We start from the raw sequence: 20,540 nt of genomic DNA, 5'->3' as shown, positions 1-20,540 counted from the left end.
AGTATTTACCGTATTGTACTTCAAACTTCCCGCATTTTACGGTAATTTGTGGGAAATTACGGGTTCTAACAGTAAGTGCAATCACTTTACGGTAAAATGCCGTAATTTTGCAGTAAATCCGCACGTGTGCGGTGAAATACCGCAGAAGTGCCGCAAATTTACAATAAATTACCGTAACTTGGATCCGCCAGAAAGTGCAAACATAATCCAGGAGAATCAGAATAGCAGCCACCCAACGCTTCGCATTTATGGTAAGCAATTTTGTTTAAATATAAATTTATAAAAAAAATGTCTTCAAAGAATAAAGATGTTTTTTATTCTCCAACTTGAACGATACATTTGAAAAAATTTTTCCATACTTCAGAACATAAAAAAGTACAATAATATTTCATTCGTTTATTTATTTATTTATTTATATTTTACTGAAACGATTTATTTATTAAGGAGTTTTTTTTACAACATTAATATCAACACTATTAATAATTTCCAGTAAAAATAAAAATTTCAAGTTCTCAATCGATTATTTTTAAGTACTTATCTGAACAATTAATTAAACGCTGCATGATAGGAGTAAAATTAAAAAAATAAACAATGAAAAAAAAAATATATAAATACTCATGGCAACTAAAAATAATTTGATAGCAAACTAGACAGAAAGCAGCGCTTACATATCAACTTTACACAGTCGACAAGTCAATATTCTTATTAAATAATTTACAGAATAAAGTTTAGCAAAGGAAGACATTAAATAATTATTTTAAAACTATCATACAGCAGTATATCTCGTTCATATTTATTTAAAATATTGATAATAGTTTATTTCAACGACTATGTATCTTCCAAGTAAATTTAAAAATTTAAAACCTAATTCGTTTGCACGGCAGTGTTACAGTTCTACTCACGAGATCTCTACTCAAAGAAATTGGCTACAATTCTACTCAGCCTCGACTCTACTCGAGGTTTTTTTACTCAGGTTCAACTCCTCACGTCCCGTGTAAAAAAAATTTTCGTTCATAATGAATTTAGGTCTGAATTTCATGATGAAGCTCAGATCGTGACACAAATATGACTTTCATCATGAATTTACTCCAACTTTTCGTCTAGTAAATCAGTACCAATTATAAAATTAATTTATTACGTCTTTGAATTGGACTTGGGATGGCTTCGATAGAAACTTGACTGATTTTTTACTGAATTAAACCTTTTGTCAAATTTATCAATTCAGAAATTACCAATAAACTTGTTTTATAAAGTACTTGATTTACGTAAATCAGTTTCGATTGTAAAATTAATTTAGTGAATGAACTTCGGATCACTTGGATTTAAATTTTACTGTCATAATTTTGACGTGATTAAAGTTTTTGATACAAATTCATGATGAAAGTCATATTTGTGTCACGATCTGAGTTTCGAGATTAAATTTATATCGAAATTCATTATGAACAATAATTTTTTACACCGGGTATTAAAAATGTGAGTAGAGTTGTAGCTGAGTAAAGATATAACTGAGTAAAGTTGTGAGTGAGTAGAATTGTAGCCACTTTTTTTGAGTAAAAATGTTGTGAGTAAAATTGTAACACTACCGCCTGCACGTCCAATAATTTACGCGCGTCAAGATAAACTGACAATATAAATAACTTATAAATTGTCCTAAGCGCAGTTTATTATTATTATTATTATTTATACATAAATATTATCTTTGTTAATCTTTATCCGTGCATATATACTCACACACAAGCACACAAATTCACAATTGCTCATAAAATAAAATTACTAGTTCATACAAAGTGTACACATCTCTTACTATTTTCAAAAATTCAAACTGACTTTTAATTTTATTATGTCCACTGCGCTTTGTGATTAAAAAAGAAAACAATAAGTAAAGAAGAAAAATATATATATATATAAGTAACACATAATTATTCCTGTCTACTGTTTCAAGTGCACATGCCCGTTAATATACATGTAATTAATTTGTAATCTGTATATCCTGAGCATACAAATCACGTGAGAAAGCAGTTAATTAATTAACTGTCAATCTCATTGATTTATATGGGCACGCGATTATATTATTATTTCTATTATTATTATTATTGTCTTACTCAAATTAGTCAATAATTTTTTCGAGTAAGAACGTATGAAACAAGAGCCTAATAAATATCAACGATCCATGTAGGCTACAAATGTTTGTGCTCTATGTACAAGTTAGGTGTCAATCATTATTATTATTATTTTTTATTTCATTTAAGGGCATTTTCAAACAGTCTCTCCCCACTTTTTAAAAATATGCAATGACTTTATACTGTCATACGTATTAAAATTTTATTAATTAGTTTAAAAAAAATTAAAACCTTAATTGAAAAAAGGACAACGTAGTCGTAATTTCGTTGAGTAGAGTTTTAAAAAAATTACTTACAATTGACATCAATTGGGAGTTAAACGAAATTTGTTGAATAAATTTTAGCCGCCAAAATTTAAAAATTCGAATTATAAAATTGACATGACGATTTTACTGAAATTTATTTAACGAATTTTGCTTAACTCCTAGTTGATATCAAGTGGAAATAATTTTTTTTAAAACTGTACCTCGGCGAAATTACGACTACGTTGTCCTTTTTTCAATTAATGCTTTAATTTTTTTTTAATTAATTGATACGCTTATGACAGTTGAGTCATTTAAAATTTTTAAAAAGTGGGGACACTGTCTGAGAATGACCTTAATAATTATTATTAATGTTATTTTGCTGTGTTAATTTTAGTATGAAATTCGCACTTTATTTTAAAAATTATTCTATAATAAATTTATTTTATTTAGTCGGTGATTGACTTCACCGTTTTTGCGCGGCGACAGCTGCTACCAATGCTGCACCACGACCACTTCCGTCTTCTGATAACATTAGGTCAAACTAAAAAATTAAGTAACAAGATATTGTTATTAATATATTTACTTGACAATATAAATAGATGATTGGTGATTAATCATTTAAATTTACCGTGTAGTTCTGTAACTGGCCGATTTTTTCAGTCATAAGATCGTGGAAATGAGGATGGAATCGATAAACTGAACCGTCAATTCCGACGGTTACGTTATTTTCTCCAATTTTATTAAGCAAACACGCGATTCCTGCGCTAGCGAGATGAGCTGCTCTTCTCGATACTACTGAGCAAACGTATCTTACATTTTCGCAGTCTTGATCAGCTGCATTGACGATACCTAATTCTGCTAAAACTTCTCGGCAGTTTGTGTATTTACCCTTTGGATCTCTGTAAAAATAATATCATTAATTAATTACCCTATCAAATAAATCTATGTGAGATTACATAGGAACCCATAGAAATCAATATAGAAAAGTATGGATTTATGTAAACATCAATAGGAATTAATATAGGAGTGTATGGATTTATATAAGAATCCATGTAGGAAATCCTGGGGATCTGGATTCCCATGTGGAAATTTCACATGGGAAACTGTGGGTACCTAGATTTTTATTTTGCATGGTGCAAATTCCCGAGGGAAATCTTCGTAAAAATATTACTAGATTCCCATATAGATTTTTCATGATGTGGATTCCCATAGGAACCCATGTGAGAATCTATATCGGGATCTATGCTGGATTTCTATAGGAAACTATATGGGAATTCATCCGAAAACGCCATGTAGAAACAGATAGGAATTAATATAGGAGTATATGGATTTATATAAGAATCTATGTAGGAAACCATGGGTATCTAGACTCCCATATGGGAAATTCACATAGGAAACTATGGATACCTGGATTTCCACTTTGACATGGTATAGATTCCCATGAGAAATCGCCGTAAAAATCCATACTAGATTCCCATATGGATTTGGCATGGTGTGGATTCCCATAAGAACCCATGTGAGAATCTATATCAGGATCTATGCTGGATTTCTAAAGGAAACTATATGGGAATTCATCCAAAAACGCCATGTAGAAACTTATAGGAATTAATATAGGAGTATATGGATTTATATAAGAATCCATGTAAGAAACCATGAGTATCTACTCCCATATGGGAAATTCACATAGGAAACTATGGATACCTGAATTTCCACTTTGACATGGTACAGATTCCCATGAGAAATCGCCGTAAAAATCCATACTAGATTCCCATATGGATTTGGCATGGTGTAGATTCCCATAGTAACCCATGTGAGAATCTATATCGGAATCGATGCAAGATTTCTATAGGAAACCGTATGGGAATCCATTCTAAAACTCCATGTGGGAACCCGCATAGAAATCTAAGCTGGATTCCCATTTATATTTGGGTAAATATATATTTTATCAACGTATATAAATATTAATTATAACTTACGCTTCAATTTCCGAGACATATTTCGTGAAAAATTTTCCTCGCTTTTTTAGATCCGGCGGACATTTGCCGTTGAACAGAAGACCAGCGTCAACAAGCTTCTCCAGTACAAGCCTGGCTAATTCACCCATGTACATACCGGAAATCATCTTTTCAAATATCTGTGTTCCAGGATTTATTGAATTTTCGTCAATGATTCTGTCAAATTCAGTTACAACAAAGTCTAAAGTACCGCGTTCACCCATTGCGCCCCACTCAGTATTAATCAGCATATGTTCTTTGTTCGGATTGTAATTACCAGGGATCGCGCACTCAACATTTTTAGTTTTTTCAACATAACAAGCATTGCTTCCTGTGCCGACAATTAAACCGATTTTACAGTTGTGATTCTTCCATGCACAAGACATGAGTGTTCCGGTGGTATCATTCAAGATTCCACAGACGTCAATCCTGACATCCTACATAACATAAATTTATTTAAATTTAATAACAGACATTTATAATTTTTTAAAATATAATATGACAAATATAAATAATAATTACATTTCTTTTCGCAATAGCAGCCTCAAGTAGAGCAACAACATCCTCGCCGACGACTCCACTGCAATTAAATCCTTTTGTCCATCGTACTAATATACCCTTCGTCAAACCATGCTGAGTACAGGGAAAACTGAACGTAAAACCAAGCGGTAAAACTTCTTTCTCTAATTTCAAGTCCTTGACAAAGAGCGCGAGACACTGAGCAATATGATCGAATAATTGTGTACCTGATCCCAACATAAGTGTCTGAGGTATTGCGTATATTTTACTTTTCATATCAAAATTCGTGTGGTCTAATGTTATAAGCAAGACCCGAAAATTAGTACCGCCGAGATCAAGTGCCAAGAAATTTCCTTTTTCTACAAACAAAAAAATATATTTTTATTAAGGACATTCTCAGTCATTGCCTCCCACTTTTTAAAAATATCCAATTAAAATTTTATTATTTGATTTAAAAAAAATTAAGCCAAGGTAAATTTTGGTGCCGCGACTATTAAACCGAAGATGGTTCAACCGCGACAGTTCAACCTGGCGACATTTCAACCGACAAAAAATCCCTGATAAGAGGGCACCTAAATAATGATCCTGAAGTTAGTAGACGATTGAAAATTTTTCGGTTTTTTTTTTAACGATTAAATTTGAAGAAAAAAAAAAAACTAAAAATATGCACATGTAGAAAATTTCAAAGACTACAAGTGCAATTTTTTTTAATATTTTTTTTTTTTATAATTTACCGTTTAAAGAAAAGTCCAAAAATTGTTAGACGTCGGCTAACTTCAGTATCATCCTAAATAAGGGGGTCCAGGGTATTTTCAGTTGAACTGTCTTCGGTTTAATTGTTACAGAACCAAATTTTGATAATTAATTTAAAAAAAGTTTTAGCATTGATTGAAAAAAAGACAACGCAGTTATAATTTCGAGACAGATTAAAAAAAAAATTATTTACAGTTGATATCAATTGGGAGTTGAATGAAACTTGGAATATAAATTTCAGTAAAATCTTCATGTCGATTTTAAAATTCGAATTTTAAAATTTTGTAGACTAAAATTTATGATTCCAAATTTCGTTCAACTCCTAATTGATATCAACTGTAAATAATTTTTTATAAATTTATGTCTTGAAATTATAACTGCGATGCCCTTTTTTCAAAGAGTACTAAAACTTTTTTTAAATTAATTATCAAAATTTAAGTGCGGTCATCACAACTGAGTAATTGAATATTTGAAAAAGAAAAAATGATGAAATTTAAAAGTTTATTACCACTTCCATTGGGAAGATCTTGAACGTAAGTCGTGTAGCATCTAACGATAGCTTCCTCATGAGTTTCTTTAGATAACCCACGTTTTATTTCATGAGTAAGACTTGTCATCAACATGCGCAATTGTTCATCCGAAAGAACAAGATCCTTGCAGGCATCTTTTATCTAAAAAAAATAAATAAAGTAAATCCATTAGTAAATATCATTATTAAGTAATAATTAATCCCGTGTTGTCATAAATTGCATTGGTCTTAATTCAAATTAATATGCAAATCTTTTTATCAACAAATCACGAGAATATTTTATTGTTTATTGTAATTTTTAAATTTCCGAAGCTTATTCTCATCACTAAAATTGAAATATTGCTTATCGTAACTCTCTTGCGAATTACGTAATTTTTTTCCGCATAAAAATCATTATATTTATTGCAAGATTATTATTGTCATATGAGGAAAGAAAAAAAAATAACAAACAACTTTAAATCACAAAAATTAAACAGAAATATTTTTTTGACATTGAAATTTTTATTCAACTCAACCTTGAACGTTAATGATTTCATCATTTTAACTGATAAAAAATCAATTACAGTCACAATTAAAAAAAAATGTGTACTTATATTTTTACTTTCAATTGTCGATGATAAAAAAAAAAAAATAGGTGTTTAATCATTCGACTATTTTCAATTTTAGTAAATTACGTGGAACATTTTCATAAACACGTGTCCAACTAATCTATTTAAATTTACAGACGTCATAAAAACGACGTAGTTTTAATAATTTATGTTTCGATAATTTAAAAATATAAATAGACATTGATTTAAAGAAAAAAAATTACTTAATAATTTTTTTCAATGGATTTAAAGACCAAGTCTGTATCCAAAGGTCTAAATTTATAATAAATGATGATAATAATAATGATGAGTGAATAATATAGTAAATAAAAACATAGAAGATATATCTATGTAAAATTGAAAAGGAAATTTTTGAGGCGAGAATTTCTTGCACCAAAAAATTTCTTCTAGAATTAAGAAAACTATTTTTTTCATTTCACAATGCAAAATTTTGGTTCCCTGACGTTTCGTCCGCAGACGAAAAATCCGCGAGGTTGTAAATCGGTAATGTGCGTTTTTTTCAAAAGTTTTGTGGGTGTAATTACAATAGTATGTTAACACACACGCTTGCAATGGTATTGAAAAAATTAAATGAGTAAATAAAGTAAATAAATTATTATAAAGTCGCGGATTTATGATACTGGAGTTAGCCGACGTCAAATAATTTTTGGATTTTTTATAAGGCGATAAATTATAAAAAAAAAATATTTAAAAAATTTGCACTTATAGTCTTTTTAATTGTCTACATGTGCATTTTTTCAGTTTATTTTTCTCTTTAAATTTAATTATTCAAAATAAAATTATAAAATTTTTAATTGTCTGCTGACTTCAGGATCTTGCGGATTTAATGTCTGCGGGCAAATATTCGTGATACCAAAATTTTGATGATCCTACAAAAGAAAAAAAAGTTGGTAGAAATGATTTAAGATGAGTGGATCGTGATTTTTCGATTTGGTGACAATAGAGCACTACCTCTCCACGGTGTGCAAAAAATAACTAAAAAAATGCACATGTAGAAAATTAAAAAAGCTATAGGTGCAATTTTTTAAATTATTTTTTTTTTCAACTTATGATCCTGAAGTTAACAGACAATTGACAATTTTCGGATTTTTTTCCAACGAATCAATTACGAAAAAATACAAAGTAAAAATATGCACCTGTAGAAAATTTTGAAAACTACAGGTGCAATTTTTTTAAATATTTTTTTTTTTATAATTTATCGTTTTAAAAAAACTCCAAAAATTATTAGACCTCGGCTAACTTGAGTATCATAAAGTTATCAGACAATTGACAATTTTCGATTTTTTTTTCACCAAATCATTTACCCGAAAAAAAAAAACATAAAAATGCACATGTAGAAAATTAAAAAAACTGCAGTTGCAATTTTTTCAATTTTTTTTTTTTTTTCTAATTCATCGTTTTGAAAAAAATCCAAAAATTATTAGACGTCAGCTAACTTGAGTATCATAAATTTTTCTTGGGCAAAATCTTTTTTTCTATATACATATAAACTATAAATTAATGAGTGTGAATGTAGCAGACATCAGACAAATTTAAAATTATAAATAAATAGAGTAAATAATTTAAAAAATTAAATTTAAAAAAATGCGCATTTAAAAAATTTTGAAATAAATAAGTGGATTTTTTAGAAATATTTTTTTTTTAATCATTTACTCTATTTATTTATAATTTTAAATTTATCTGATGTCTACTACATTCACACTCATATAAATTATCATTTGAATGTCAATGTTATAAAGTGCAGTATCTTTGATATTCTCGCGCGCTTTTACTACGGACATCCGTTTACTCTTTCTCAGTATTTCCCACATTGATCCATCTCTTACGTCATCGACACACCCGCATATCAGCCAATAGGATTCTCATAATAATAACATTAATGAATATTAAATATTTATACACATGTGGATTAATTTATCCTTCATATCATATCTATATCAAATGAATATTAAATATATATGTACACATATATATATATATACCTAGAAAAAAATAAAAAGTTTAGTACAGAGGACCGGTATCGATACTGATTAAACACATGTTTTTTATCCGATATATCCTGCCGGTGACACGTGGAAAATAAAATATGTCAGCTGTTAATTTTATTATTTAATAAATATATGTAGCGATTAAATATATCAGTTATTGACAATTAATAATTAATGAATGCTAATTGCTTCTGTTTAAATAAAATTTATTTATTTTTACTTGACGTTAACCCGCGAACACGTGGATATAAAAGATAGAAATTAAAAACTTTAATGAGGTCACGTATTAATTTATTAATTTAACTCCTACATTATTATCGTATATATAATATTTTATGTATGTAATTATTAAATATTCAAAGTGATTAAATAAAATTACCATTAATCCGGAAGCCGGTAATTAATTAACATACCGTATAATGGATGATGAAAGAATGAAAGTTTATTTCTTAAATTTACAGTAAAGAGCAAAAAAAATTTTTAATTTAAAATGATCCTGAAGTTGGCGGATAATTTAAAATTTTCGGATTTTTTTTAAACAAATAAATTACAAAAAAAAAAACTAAAAATTTGCACATGTAGAAAATTTAAAAAACTACAGGTGCAATTTTTTTTTTTATAATTTACTGTCAAAATAAAATCAAAAATTATTAGACGTCGGCTAACTTCAGTATCGTAATTTAAAATAAAAATATTTATTTAAAAAAACTAAAAAGGGTAAAAATGCCTCGCGATAATAAGCAGCCAATAAATTTTTAACTTTAGTTTTATTTGGAGTAAAGGAAAACTTGCTCACGACTTTAATGGATCGATAAGACAGAACTCATGTGCTACGTAATAATTAATTATTTTAGTAAATAAAAAAAAATACAATAGAAATTTAAAAAAAAATTACACGCGAAAAAAAAAATTTTATAAATATTTAAATTTGACACTTTCTCTTTTACAGACAACAAAATATTGACATCTCACCTCAGGCTTCACTAGACTCTCCAGACTTGTCGGCGAAGTCTTCATCTTCATCAGCACTTATTTATTTTTAAATAATTATTTATTTAAACAAATTAATTACGCAGTCAATTAACAATCCAAGTTAATTAAATAAATAATTAAGCTGGATTTTTTTTACAGAAGCCGGCAGTTCGTTCAATACCCACACAATGATGCAATAATTAATTCAAATTTGAAAAATAATCACCGCCAATTTAACAGTAAGTAATTTATTTATTTAATTAGTCAATATGACTCAGGTAAATTTGAGGATTAATAAATATTTTAAATAATTTTAGTAAATGTCGAGTTTAAATTCTCGATACGAGGTAAATATCTATAAAGACCAACGGTGACTGTGATGTGCGAAGCTAAAAGGCGCCTGCTCTACCTAACCACCTCCAGTTAAAATTCTCTTCCATGAAAAGAGGAGAAATATATTAAGTGGGGGCATAGATCCAAGCAAAGTAAAGCTATCGACATACCAGTGGCACTACTACCAGTCCACAGTAGTATTTTACCCACATATATGTAAGTATAAATGTATGTGTGGTATACCAGCATATGAGCATAGAAAATTGTTTCCCCACTTTGTGGACAAGTTTATTCTCCTCTTTTTATTTACAGTCATGTGTACATATGACAATTACACCCATACATCATAAACACACATATTGTGCTCGTGTGCACTCTGGTCTTGATATGTGGGTCCATTCTGCGCAGAAGCAACACACTGCTGGAGGCTCGTCCGCTTTCAAGGGCAAATAAGGTCACAAGACCACCCTCTATCGCGGGAAATACCAAATGTTACATCATCAAGCTTTATTGTATTTTTTTTACTCTAATTATGTAGGCAGCGAATGTATTAATGGGTTGGTAATTTATCTCATTAATTATTTATGCTAATATACATTACAATAATCAGTATTAAGTATGATGTTTTATTAGTGTTTCAAAAAAAAAATCGATTTTTTTTTCTTTCGACTGTTGTAAAAAAAGATTATATATATTGAAAAAAAAATGTCAAAAGGACGATTTTTTATTTAAATTTTAAAAGTTGGCGCTCGCTCTTTGAATTTTCCCATGGGAATTTTATTTTGAAAAATCCTATAACTTCAATTGACGTTGAGGAAAAAATTTGAGTCATAAAGATTTTTGTAGGAAATTTTATGCTCTACAAAATTGTTCATGAGCTCATAAGCTCTAAAACGTACGGTTCAAAAGTTACAGGTATTTAAAGTTGATAACTTTTTAAAAATCAATTGTATGGTTATGGTCATGTTTTTAACAATCTTTACATAAATCGATTTGAAAATAAGTGATAAATATTATAATGGTACAATAAATTTGTTAAGATGATAATTTTGGTCGTTGCTGAGTTTTATTCACAGTAAAATTTTCAAAAAAAAATATTGCCTTTATGTCATACAAGCAGAATATAATAATTTCCATGGAAAAGTATTTATTAAACATATTAATTATTCATTAAGTACAAAACATACATTGATGGTTTTGTAGCTTTTTCGTAATGAATGAACTTCGTTACAAAGCTTTTATTTGATATTTTCCGTGAGAGTAGCAGCTTTGGTGTAAAGACCGTTTGAACGTTGATTTTCAAAAAGTTATTAACTTTAAATACCTGTAACTTTTGAACCGTACGTTTTAGAGCTTATGAGCTCATGAACAATTTTGTAGAGCATAAAATTTCCTACAAAAAATGTCTATGATTCAAATTTTTTCTTCAACTTCAAATGAAGTTATAGGATTTTTTAAAAATAAAAATAAAATTCCCATGGGAAAATTCAAAGAGCGCGCGCCAACTTTTGAAATTTAAATAAAAAATCGTCCTTTTGACGGGTTTTTTTTCGAAATATAGAAACTTTTTTTACAACAATCGAAAGAAAAAAAAATTTCGATTTTTTTGGAGCACACCAATGTTATATATATTTTTTAAAAGCATACATTAGTTTATTACTGAACTATTTTTTATGGTGTCGATTTTCAGACAACGGATTGCGTCAACCTGAAAAAACGGGGGTAATTTGATCCTCATCGCGCAACAGAACGAAAGTATTTCTGCGTATGATGCAAAGGTCCTTGGGTATTACTTTGCTTCTCTCTATTTATATATATATATATATATATATATATATATATATATATGTATGTATATTTGTAGTATACGCATGAGGATAATGTTAAGGATTGGTATGTTGAATAAGCATTTTTCGAGTGGAGGCTCGTCACTGTACGTGTTAAACGTCACGTACCATTCATACTTTCTTTTAACGTTAAGTACTTCTATTCCATTATTGATTATATCTAATCAATTTTCAATTTATGTTCATTTAAAATTAACTTTCTCATGCAATCTTTGTTAGTATTTGTTTTATTCATTTTTTATATTATAACTTACGTCAATGCCATCGATTCCAGGGCAATACCTAATGCCCTTGATTGATGTCAATTTTTTAAATTAAATTATAAAAAAAATCTATTCTTAGTAATTACATCACAATCCCGAAGTTAGCAGACAATTAAAAATTTTTGGACATGTTTTTCAACGATTAAATTTGAAGAAAAAAAAAAACTAAAAAAATGCACATGTAGAAAATTCAAAAGACTACAAGTGCAATTTTTTTTCAAATTTATGGTTTAAAAAAAATCCAAAAATTATTAGACGTCGGCTAACTTCAGTATCATATTACATCATGATAAATTTAATACGTCATATTTAATTATTTATTTGTTTAAAGATCATGTTCGCGGCTTATACTTGATCACGAACTTTTATATGAATCAAGTGACGTAGCAATTGATTTTTTTTAAAATCAAGAGCATAATTTTATTTTAAATACAACAAATAAGTAATGAATGATTAGAGTTATCGATATTTTTATGAAAATAACTTTTTAATTGAGATAAGAGTCGGATATTATTTTTAAAAATTTTAAATATATATAATTGGATTACGACCTACCTCAAATTATGTAATATTTAATTTTTCTAATTGATTTTCGTTAATTTTTATTAATATAATTTTATTTGACAGCGATAGTCTCCTGACCCAGTAATAAATTAATTTTATTTAATATTTAACATAATTGTTATCTGACATTATCGAATAGAATGGAAGATTTTTTAAATCACCCGGTATTAATTGACTTTTAATTTAAAATTGATAAGGGATTCCCTGAGTTATTTATTTTTAATGTCAAAGTCTATTTATTCAAGCAAATTCAAATTAATAATTAATTTTATTTATTCATCAAAATTTATACAAGTAAATTATCTGATGCAATTATTTAACATTTAAATATTCAGGTATATTATTATTATTATTACTAATTATTACTAATGAGAAATATTTTTTTTTTCAGTGATCTAGTGTAATAATTTTGTGTAAATGATAATTACAAATGCAAATAAAATAAGGAAATAGCAAAAGGAAACATCGAACGATCGATTGATTCACACTTGCGCATATCTCATTTTTAATCCCCCCTCATATAAGTTTCCCCTCATACGCGCGCGAAACTCGAGTAAGGTAAAGAAATTTAAAAGCCACGTGATTTTCTTTATTTTTTTTTTTTTTTTTTTAATAAGCAGCGAACTTTACTGGGAAATGAACTTGAATACGTTGTTAAATAAAACTAAGTAACTTTGTAGTCATTACTCCTATCGTATTACGTCTTTATGCATCTACATATGTGTACATGCATGACATTATACATGTAAATATAACGTGGACGCGTGCAGCTAACGAGTTAAGTTCTTTTACGTAGAACGTTCAAGTTACGTAAGAACGTCAGTAAAAAAAAAATAATTGAGATAAGGAAATGTAAAACTCATGCATCGATTCATAAGACATCAATTATAATTTTAATTTTGAGAAATAAATATTATCATTAATGCGATAATGCGCAAAAAAATATTTCCTGGCGCAAGAAAAATTTTTTATTGTGAAATTAAAAGAAAAATTTTTTCTCAGCTTAAGAAAATTTTTCAATTCAATTCATACTGCAAATAATTTCTTAGAGCAAGTAGAAATTTTCTTAAGTCGAGTAAAATTTTTTGCGCCAAAAAATCCACTATTTTTGCGGAGTAAATAATTTTTTAAAATGATGCTGAAATTAGCCGACGTCTAATAATTTTTTGATATTTTTTTAAAACGATACATTCAAAAAAATTGCACTTGTAGTTTTTTAATTTTTCTACATGTGCATATTTTTAGTTTTTTTTTTTTTTAAATTAAATTGCTGAAAAAAAAAATTCAAAAAGTTTTGATTGCCTGCTAACTTCAGGATCGTTTTTTAAAATAATTATTGTGTAGAATTTTTTTTTTTAGACAGTTTAATATTCAAGGTGAAGGGCTGTCTATATATAAATCCATTGATACAAGTACTTTGAAGATATAAATCTCTCGAACAGCTTTTAACAAAAATAGTTTACGTTCACGGTGAAGAGATGCTGGAGAATAAAAAAAACGGACCATGGGAAGGTTTGGGTTATTTTATAATGGGAAAAAAAAAATAACTAAGAAGAAGAAGAGAAGTTAAGAGAACGATTTATCAATGTAGACGTGGAACTAATCCACGTGACTTGGAATTAATGATGTGGAGAGAACAGCATATAAGTGTTACGCGCACGTGGATTCATGTGACAACAGTAAGATCATTGATTGAACTTAAAGTTCTTTGAACTTTAAACACTTTCCAATATCTAATAATAGATGTAATAATTATAAACGCTTTACGGTGACTGTATGACGTCATGGGTCTACAAAAATTATTTATAAAAATAATAAATCATAAATCTAATCTACTCCTTCAGATAAAATTATTAAGATGAATGTTTAAGTATACATTTAAATGATTACATATTTATGAATCACATATTGTTCGGCCGATGGACTTTTGATTTTTTATTATTTCCTGGTATGTTTATTTATTTACATACTACGCTGATTAAAGCCAAGTGTCCAGATAAAACTCTAATCAATGATAAATTCAACTGGAATTTATTCTGTGTACATTGGTCAGGCTTCTATATACTACTGATATACTTTCCATTTAAATATTTAATCCAAGCGAATAAAATTGTATGGATAAATAAAAATATTTGATACGCGAACAAGCCGATCCGGTTTGCTGATGTCTTACCAAGAAAATAATTTAATTTGTAACGGCACAATAAATATATGTGACGGTAAATTTAACAATACTTTAAATGACGCGGAAAAATTTTTATAGATTGTAAATTCTTATACTTAGTGAGGTGGTCGTTAAAAATTTAATTTTCGTAGGCGCCCGATAAAAAGCTTCTTTTTAGTGAAAAAATACCTAGGGAATTTGTTTTTTTTTTTTTTTTTTTAAGTAAAAAGAACACGTGCCGCAGGACGATCAAAGTTCATTTTTCGATACAATCGCGGTTTTTTTAAAATATCTCATGAAATATGCAGATTAAAGGAAAAAATCATGAGAACAATTTTGTAGGAAATTAAATTCTTGACAAAAAAGATCGAATTCATTTTTTTAATAAAATGCGTATTTATGAAGATATTTTAAAAAAACTTTTTTTCGATCTGATAAATTGAGTATTTCAAGGATTACAAATGTTTTTTTTAAATATCTTATGAAATATGCAGATTAAAGAAAAAAGTCATAGGAACAATTTTGTAGGAAATTAAATTCTTGACCAAAAAGGTCATGTTCATTTTTGTTATAAAATGTATATTTACAAAGATATTTAAAAAAAACATTTGTAATCCTTAAAACGCTCAATTCATAAGATCCAAAAAAAGTTTTTTTAAAAAAACTTCGAAAATACACATTTTATAAAAAAAATGAACATGACCTTTTCGGTCAGGAATTTAATTTCCTACAAAATTGTTTTTATGACTTTTTCCTTTAATCTGCATATTTCATGAGATATTTAAAAAAAACCGCGATTGTATCGAAAAATGAACTGATCGTCCTGCGGCACGTGTTCTTTTTACTTAAAAAAAAAAAATCAAATTCCCCACGTATTTTTTCACTAAAACGAAGTTTTTTATGGGACGCCTGAGAAAATTTAATTTTTAACGACCACCCTATTACTTAATTACCAATAAATTCAAATTAATATCTAAGTATTTACTGGTAAAAAATTATCATTATTTGTTTATTGCATACATAATAAGATTTATCGCCTATCATTTTCTTTACACGTCATTTGTAATTAAATTATCATAAAATATAATTTAATGCTTTAATTGTCATCTATGATAAAAAATTTAAATACTTGAATAATTATTCAAGATTGCGCGCGAAATTGAAATTTTTTGAACGGAATTTCTCTTTTACTTCAGACCACGTCATTAATTTTGGTAAATTTTATTTGAAATTAAGAAAAAGTTTAATAAATTTAAAAAAAAAAAAAAAAAAAGCGCACGCGCGAGTTGCTAGGTCAATACCAAGTTGATTTTACTCGGCAACGCTCGGACTCGCGTGATTTGTTACGTAGGCAGTTCGACGAGTTGAGGATACATATATACTTGACATATCCATCGAGCTCGACCTCGCCCCGATCGACTTACAAAATCTTTTGCGTCTCTTCATTCACTTTTTTATACGCACCCGCGATTTTTTAAGACTAATCAAACGATGTCGTATAAAAACTCTGTTTACTTATCGTCGACCCCATCCTATAAAAACTTTCAAAACGCAAACTCATTTACTAAATTAGACTAATGGCATAAAATAAACAACCGTTTTTCCAAATACCGGAGTCATTAGTAGTCAAGCTTTTAAAAACCCACAGGTTTTCTCCTTCTGTAAATTTTTAAAAAATTTTATACCTGAGGTGTGACGTCCAAAGACATTTCTGAGTCATCTTCATCTTGGGATTTATCTTCCCTATAACACTTGCAGATTTTATCAAAAAGTGATAAATTTTTAGTCTTCATATCACTTCTGTATGATCAAATTTACTGCTACTAATTTTTGTAATTTTAAATTGCAGGTAAATTTACGGTAAAAAAATATGGATGTATAAGTATGAACTTCCGGTGGTACTTGATCGATCAACTCTCTTCTAGATTCCGTAGAATGAAAGTTCTTAGCACGTCGTACGGATCTTTTTTATAGGGTTGTTGCGCGTATGGAACTTCGGTCACTAGTTCACGGGCACGAATCGATGCGCCGAAGCATTTTACATTTCAAGTTCATATCTATAAGGTCACTATTTAATAAATTATATATAATATATCAACATATGTGTATTTAATATAAATCCTATATATATTATGTAGTATTCTATATAATCCGTCTTTATAGTTTTACAACACTGACGTTATCCTGCATCATTTAATCCAGCGAATTAAGAAGACTGATGATAATTTATAAGAACATCATCTTTGATGATGCCGAAGGTCAAATAAAAAATTTTAATGACCTAGTATAAATTATAAAATAAAAGTCAAGTAACAATAAGACTTGAGACTTTTGACTTAAATTGTTAACTAAAGGATCTTATTTCATAGATCGCAATAAAACTTTTAGCATATAAAAGTAAACAGAAGTAAAGAAATATCGTGTTGGTTTACACGTAAAAAAGATCAGTGTCATTTCATTAAATGCTGCGCTCTAATTAGTCTACTGTAGCTGTGACGTTTTACATCTGACACTAAATTACGTGCTAATTGTCCTCGTGTTGATGCTGAACAAGACGATAGAAAAAATGTATTACGGAGGAAGCGAATCAAATTGACGTTCGCATGAAAAAAATTTAAATTTAAAATAATTATAAATTTTGTCAAGATTTTTTTTTCGTATATTTGTTGACCTTCCGAGTCTTATTGCGTAACAACTGTATGCTTAAATATCAACCGCAATAACTGATAATTGTACATCCAATCATCTATAATATCGGAAATTGTATTTCCTTTTAAATAAAAATAATAAATAAATAAACAAAAATAAAAACCGGAGCTGACGTATATAAAGATAAGAATAACAGGAGATTATTTATTTTATTGTTGCGTCGACGGCTCAGATTATTAAGTATTTATAAAAAAAAAATTTTTGTTGATATCGTTATTTTTTATGATCCTGAAGTTAGTAGACAATTAGTAATTTTCGGATTTTTTTTCAGCAAATCAATTATAAAAAAAAAAACTAAAAATATGAACATGTGGAAAATTTAAAAAACTACAGGTGCATTTTTTTCAAATATTTTTTTTTTTATAATTTATGATTTTAAAAAAAATCCAAAAATTATTAGACGTCGGCTAACTTCAGTATCATATTTTTTTGATCATCTTCACTAGACTGATTAAAAAAAATCGACTACTTTTATTTTTAAAAATCATTGAAAATAATGTTCGAGATGACGAAAAAAAATACTGTCAAAGTTTGAGCTCTTAATATTAATATTAACAACTGCCTCATCGCAATTTTCGACTTTATATATAAATAACAGGGGAAAAATATTTTTAAAACTTTGGAATTTTATAACTTAGCAGCAGGTCATTTTATCAAAAAAAGACCAATACATAACTTTGTAGGAAATTGAATGCTCTACAAAAAAGGTTTCTTATCATTTTTTGAGAAATTTGATTTTTCGAAAGTTATCCAAGGTCAAATTTGAATTCATGGTAAATTTAAGTATTATTTGACTTTTTCGACGAAATAATCAGACTTATCTTAAAATGTTATAGCGCCTTTTTTGTAGATCGTTTTATTTCCTACAAATTATCTGTTATAAAGTTTTTCAAATTTTTAAAAGTTCTTTAGTTATTCGCGTTTCAAAGTAAGTAAATAAAATCAACCAGAATACGATTTCTTGAAACGAATTAAAATGTAAATGCAAATAACTAAAGAACTTTCAAAAATTTGAAAAACTTTGTAAGAGATAATTTGTAGGAAATGAAATGATCTACAAAAAAGGTCCCATAACATTTTAAGATAATTTCGCCGAAAAAGTCAAAAATACTAAAATTTACTATGAATCCAACTTTGACCTTGAATAACTTTTGAAAAATCAAATTTATCAAAAAATGATAAGAAATCTTTTTTGTAGAGCATTCAATTCCCTACAAAATTGTTCACTGGTCTTTTTTTGATAAATTGATCTGCTGATGAGTTATAAAATTCCAAAGTTTTAAAAAAATTTTTCCCATGTTATTTAAGTGTAAAATCGAAAATTGCGATGAGGCAGTTGTTGATATTAATATTAAGAGCTCAAACTTTGACAGTATTTTTTTTTGTCATCTCTAACATTATCTTCGATATGATTTTTGAAAATAAAAATAGTCGGTTTTTTTGAATCAGTCAATCTTTACCCTTGATCGCCATATTGCTAATGCAATAGCAAAGAATTAGTCTTGGCTATAATTTGTTGCCAAGAGTTCGAGGACTGCATTACGTCTCTAATTATTCTTAACTAATTGATTTTAATAATTGATATTTACTTATTTACTCTCATAAATTTATGAGTATTCTGTTGCAATTATTAATATTTCATTCTCCAGAATCCTATTCAAAAATTTATCAATGAAATTCTCGTGTCCCACTTTCATTTTGTCTCTGTATTTAAACGTCCACTACTATAATTATTATTACGATAATAATAATAATTATTATTTCTATTTAAAGTCTTTACGCATTCAGTGTTTAAGAAATCATCATATATTGTAGTGTATAAAATAAACGTATGATAATTATTTCGGTGTAATTTTAATGTAGAATAAACATGAGGTAATTAAGAGAGTCATTACACCTCGATCCTTGAACTTTTTCACAACAAAATAGAGTTTTAAATATGAGCGTGAATGTAGCAGACATCAGACAGATTTAAAATTATAAATAAATAGAGTAAATAATTAAAAAAAAAAAATTTAAGAAAATGCACTTATTCATTTTCAAATTTTTCAAATGCGCATTTTTTAAAAATTTAATTTTATTAATTATTTAGTTGATTAATTAATAATTTTAAATTTGTCTGATGTCTGCTACATTCACACTCAGTTTAAATTTATTATTTTTAAATAATAAACTTACCGGTTGTGAAATATCCTCCCATTTTTCACCCAAATAGTCCCAGGTTTCTTCGGCCATAACAAGTAATTACTAAAAAAAATGTCCACTAGCGAAATTATTAAAATTTGAACCCTAGATACAATCACCCTGACGATTTGCACGTCAACTGAATGGCGGCTTTCTGATGCTTACATCACAATCAAGATCATTGTTAGTTCTCTCGTTCTTAGTCTAGAAATACATCAGTCAGTTATTTTTGGAAAATTCATCTCATCTATTCTATATTTGTATCTTCGCGGGAAAAATGAATTACGTTGACTTTCCTTTGAATATAAATTTAAAAATTATTAACGTCTCAGTGATCTAGACGTCAAATAAATCTTTTGATAAATTTTGTTTAAACATTTGTCAATTCACAAGGTGAATTATAGTTATGATTTATTTTTTTTTTTAATAATTTAAAAGATCCTGAAGTTAACTGACAATTGAAAATTTTTTTTCAACAAATCAATTTGAAAAAAAAAAAAAAAAACTGAAAATATGCACAGGTAGAAAATTAAACAAACTACAGGTGCAATTTTTTCAAATATATTTTTTTTTAATTTATTGTTTTGATAAAAATTCAAAAATAATCGAAAATCAGCTAACTTTAGTATAATTTTTAAATGATCCTGAAGTTAACAGACAGTTAAAAATTTTCGGATTTTTTTTTCAACAAATGAAATACAAAAAAAAAGAACTGAAAATATACACATGTAGAAAATTCAATAAACTA

The 20,540-nt window shown here is 27.8% G+C and overlaps 1 protein-coding gene and 2 long non-coding RNA genes across 6 annotated transcripts; 2 read left to right on the top strand and 1 right to left on the bottom strand.

Moving 5' to 3' along the window:
- Positions 1–291: 291 nt before the first annotated feature.
- On the bottom strand, positions 292–19,944 carry LOC130677082 (hexokinase type 2). 3 transcript variants are annotated; one of them, XM_057483669.1, is made up of 6 exons: positions 19,787–19,944; positions 6,140–6,302; positions 4,882–5,237; positions 4,342–4,796; positions 2,994–3,264; positions 292–2,906 (listed from the first exon to the last, which is right to left on the bottom strand). In XM_057483669.1, exons 1-6 carry the CDS (start codon positions 19,841–19,843, stop codon positions 2,829–2,831), a joined length of 1,380 nt encoding a protein of 459 aa, XP_057339652.1. In that variant the 5' UTR covers positions 19,844–19,944; the 3' UTR covers positions 292–2,828. The 3 variants fall into 3 exon arrangements, with proteins under 3 accessions (XP_057339652.1, XP_057339651.1, XP_057339653.1); XM_057483668.1 differs by lacking the exon at positions 19,787–19,944 and adding an exon at positions 16,585–16,731; XM_057483670.1 differs by lacking the exon at positions 19,787–19,944 and adding an exon at positions 9,729–10,052.
- On the top strand, positions 10,149–12,995 carry LOC130677085 (uncharacterized). Its single transcript, XR_008991532.1, has 3 exons — positions 10,149–10,277; positions 10,374–10,618; positions 11,752–12,995. It is a non-coding gene; the product is annotated as an uncharacterized LOC130677085 (long non-coding RNA).
- On the top strand, positions 13,130–17,773 carry LOC130677084 (uncharacterized). Of its 2 annotated transcripts, XR_008991530.1 has the most exons (4): positions 13,130–13,293; positions 14,095–14,414; positions 16,749–16,963; positions 17,063–17,773. It is a non-coding gene; the product is annotated as an uncharacterized LOC130677084 (long non-coding RNA). The 2 variants fall into 2 exon arrangements; XR_008991531.1 differs by lacking the exons at positions 13,130–13,293; positions 14,095–14,414 and adding an exon at positions 16,166–16,670.
- Positions 19,945–20,540: the final 596 nt, after the last annotated feature.

This window comes from Microplitis mediator, chromosome 11 (assembly GCF_029852145.1).
Source record: "Microplitis mediator isolate UGA2020A chromosome 11, iyMicMedi2.1, whole genome shotgun sequence".
In the NCBI taxonomy this organism is placed as follows: domain Eukaryota; kingdom Metazoa; phylum Arthropoda; class Insecta; order Hymenoptera; family Braconidae; genus Microplitis; species Microplitis mediator.
This window is presented reverse-complemented; position numbering and strand designations above follow the sequence as displayed.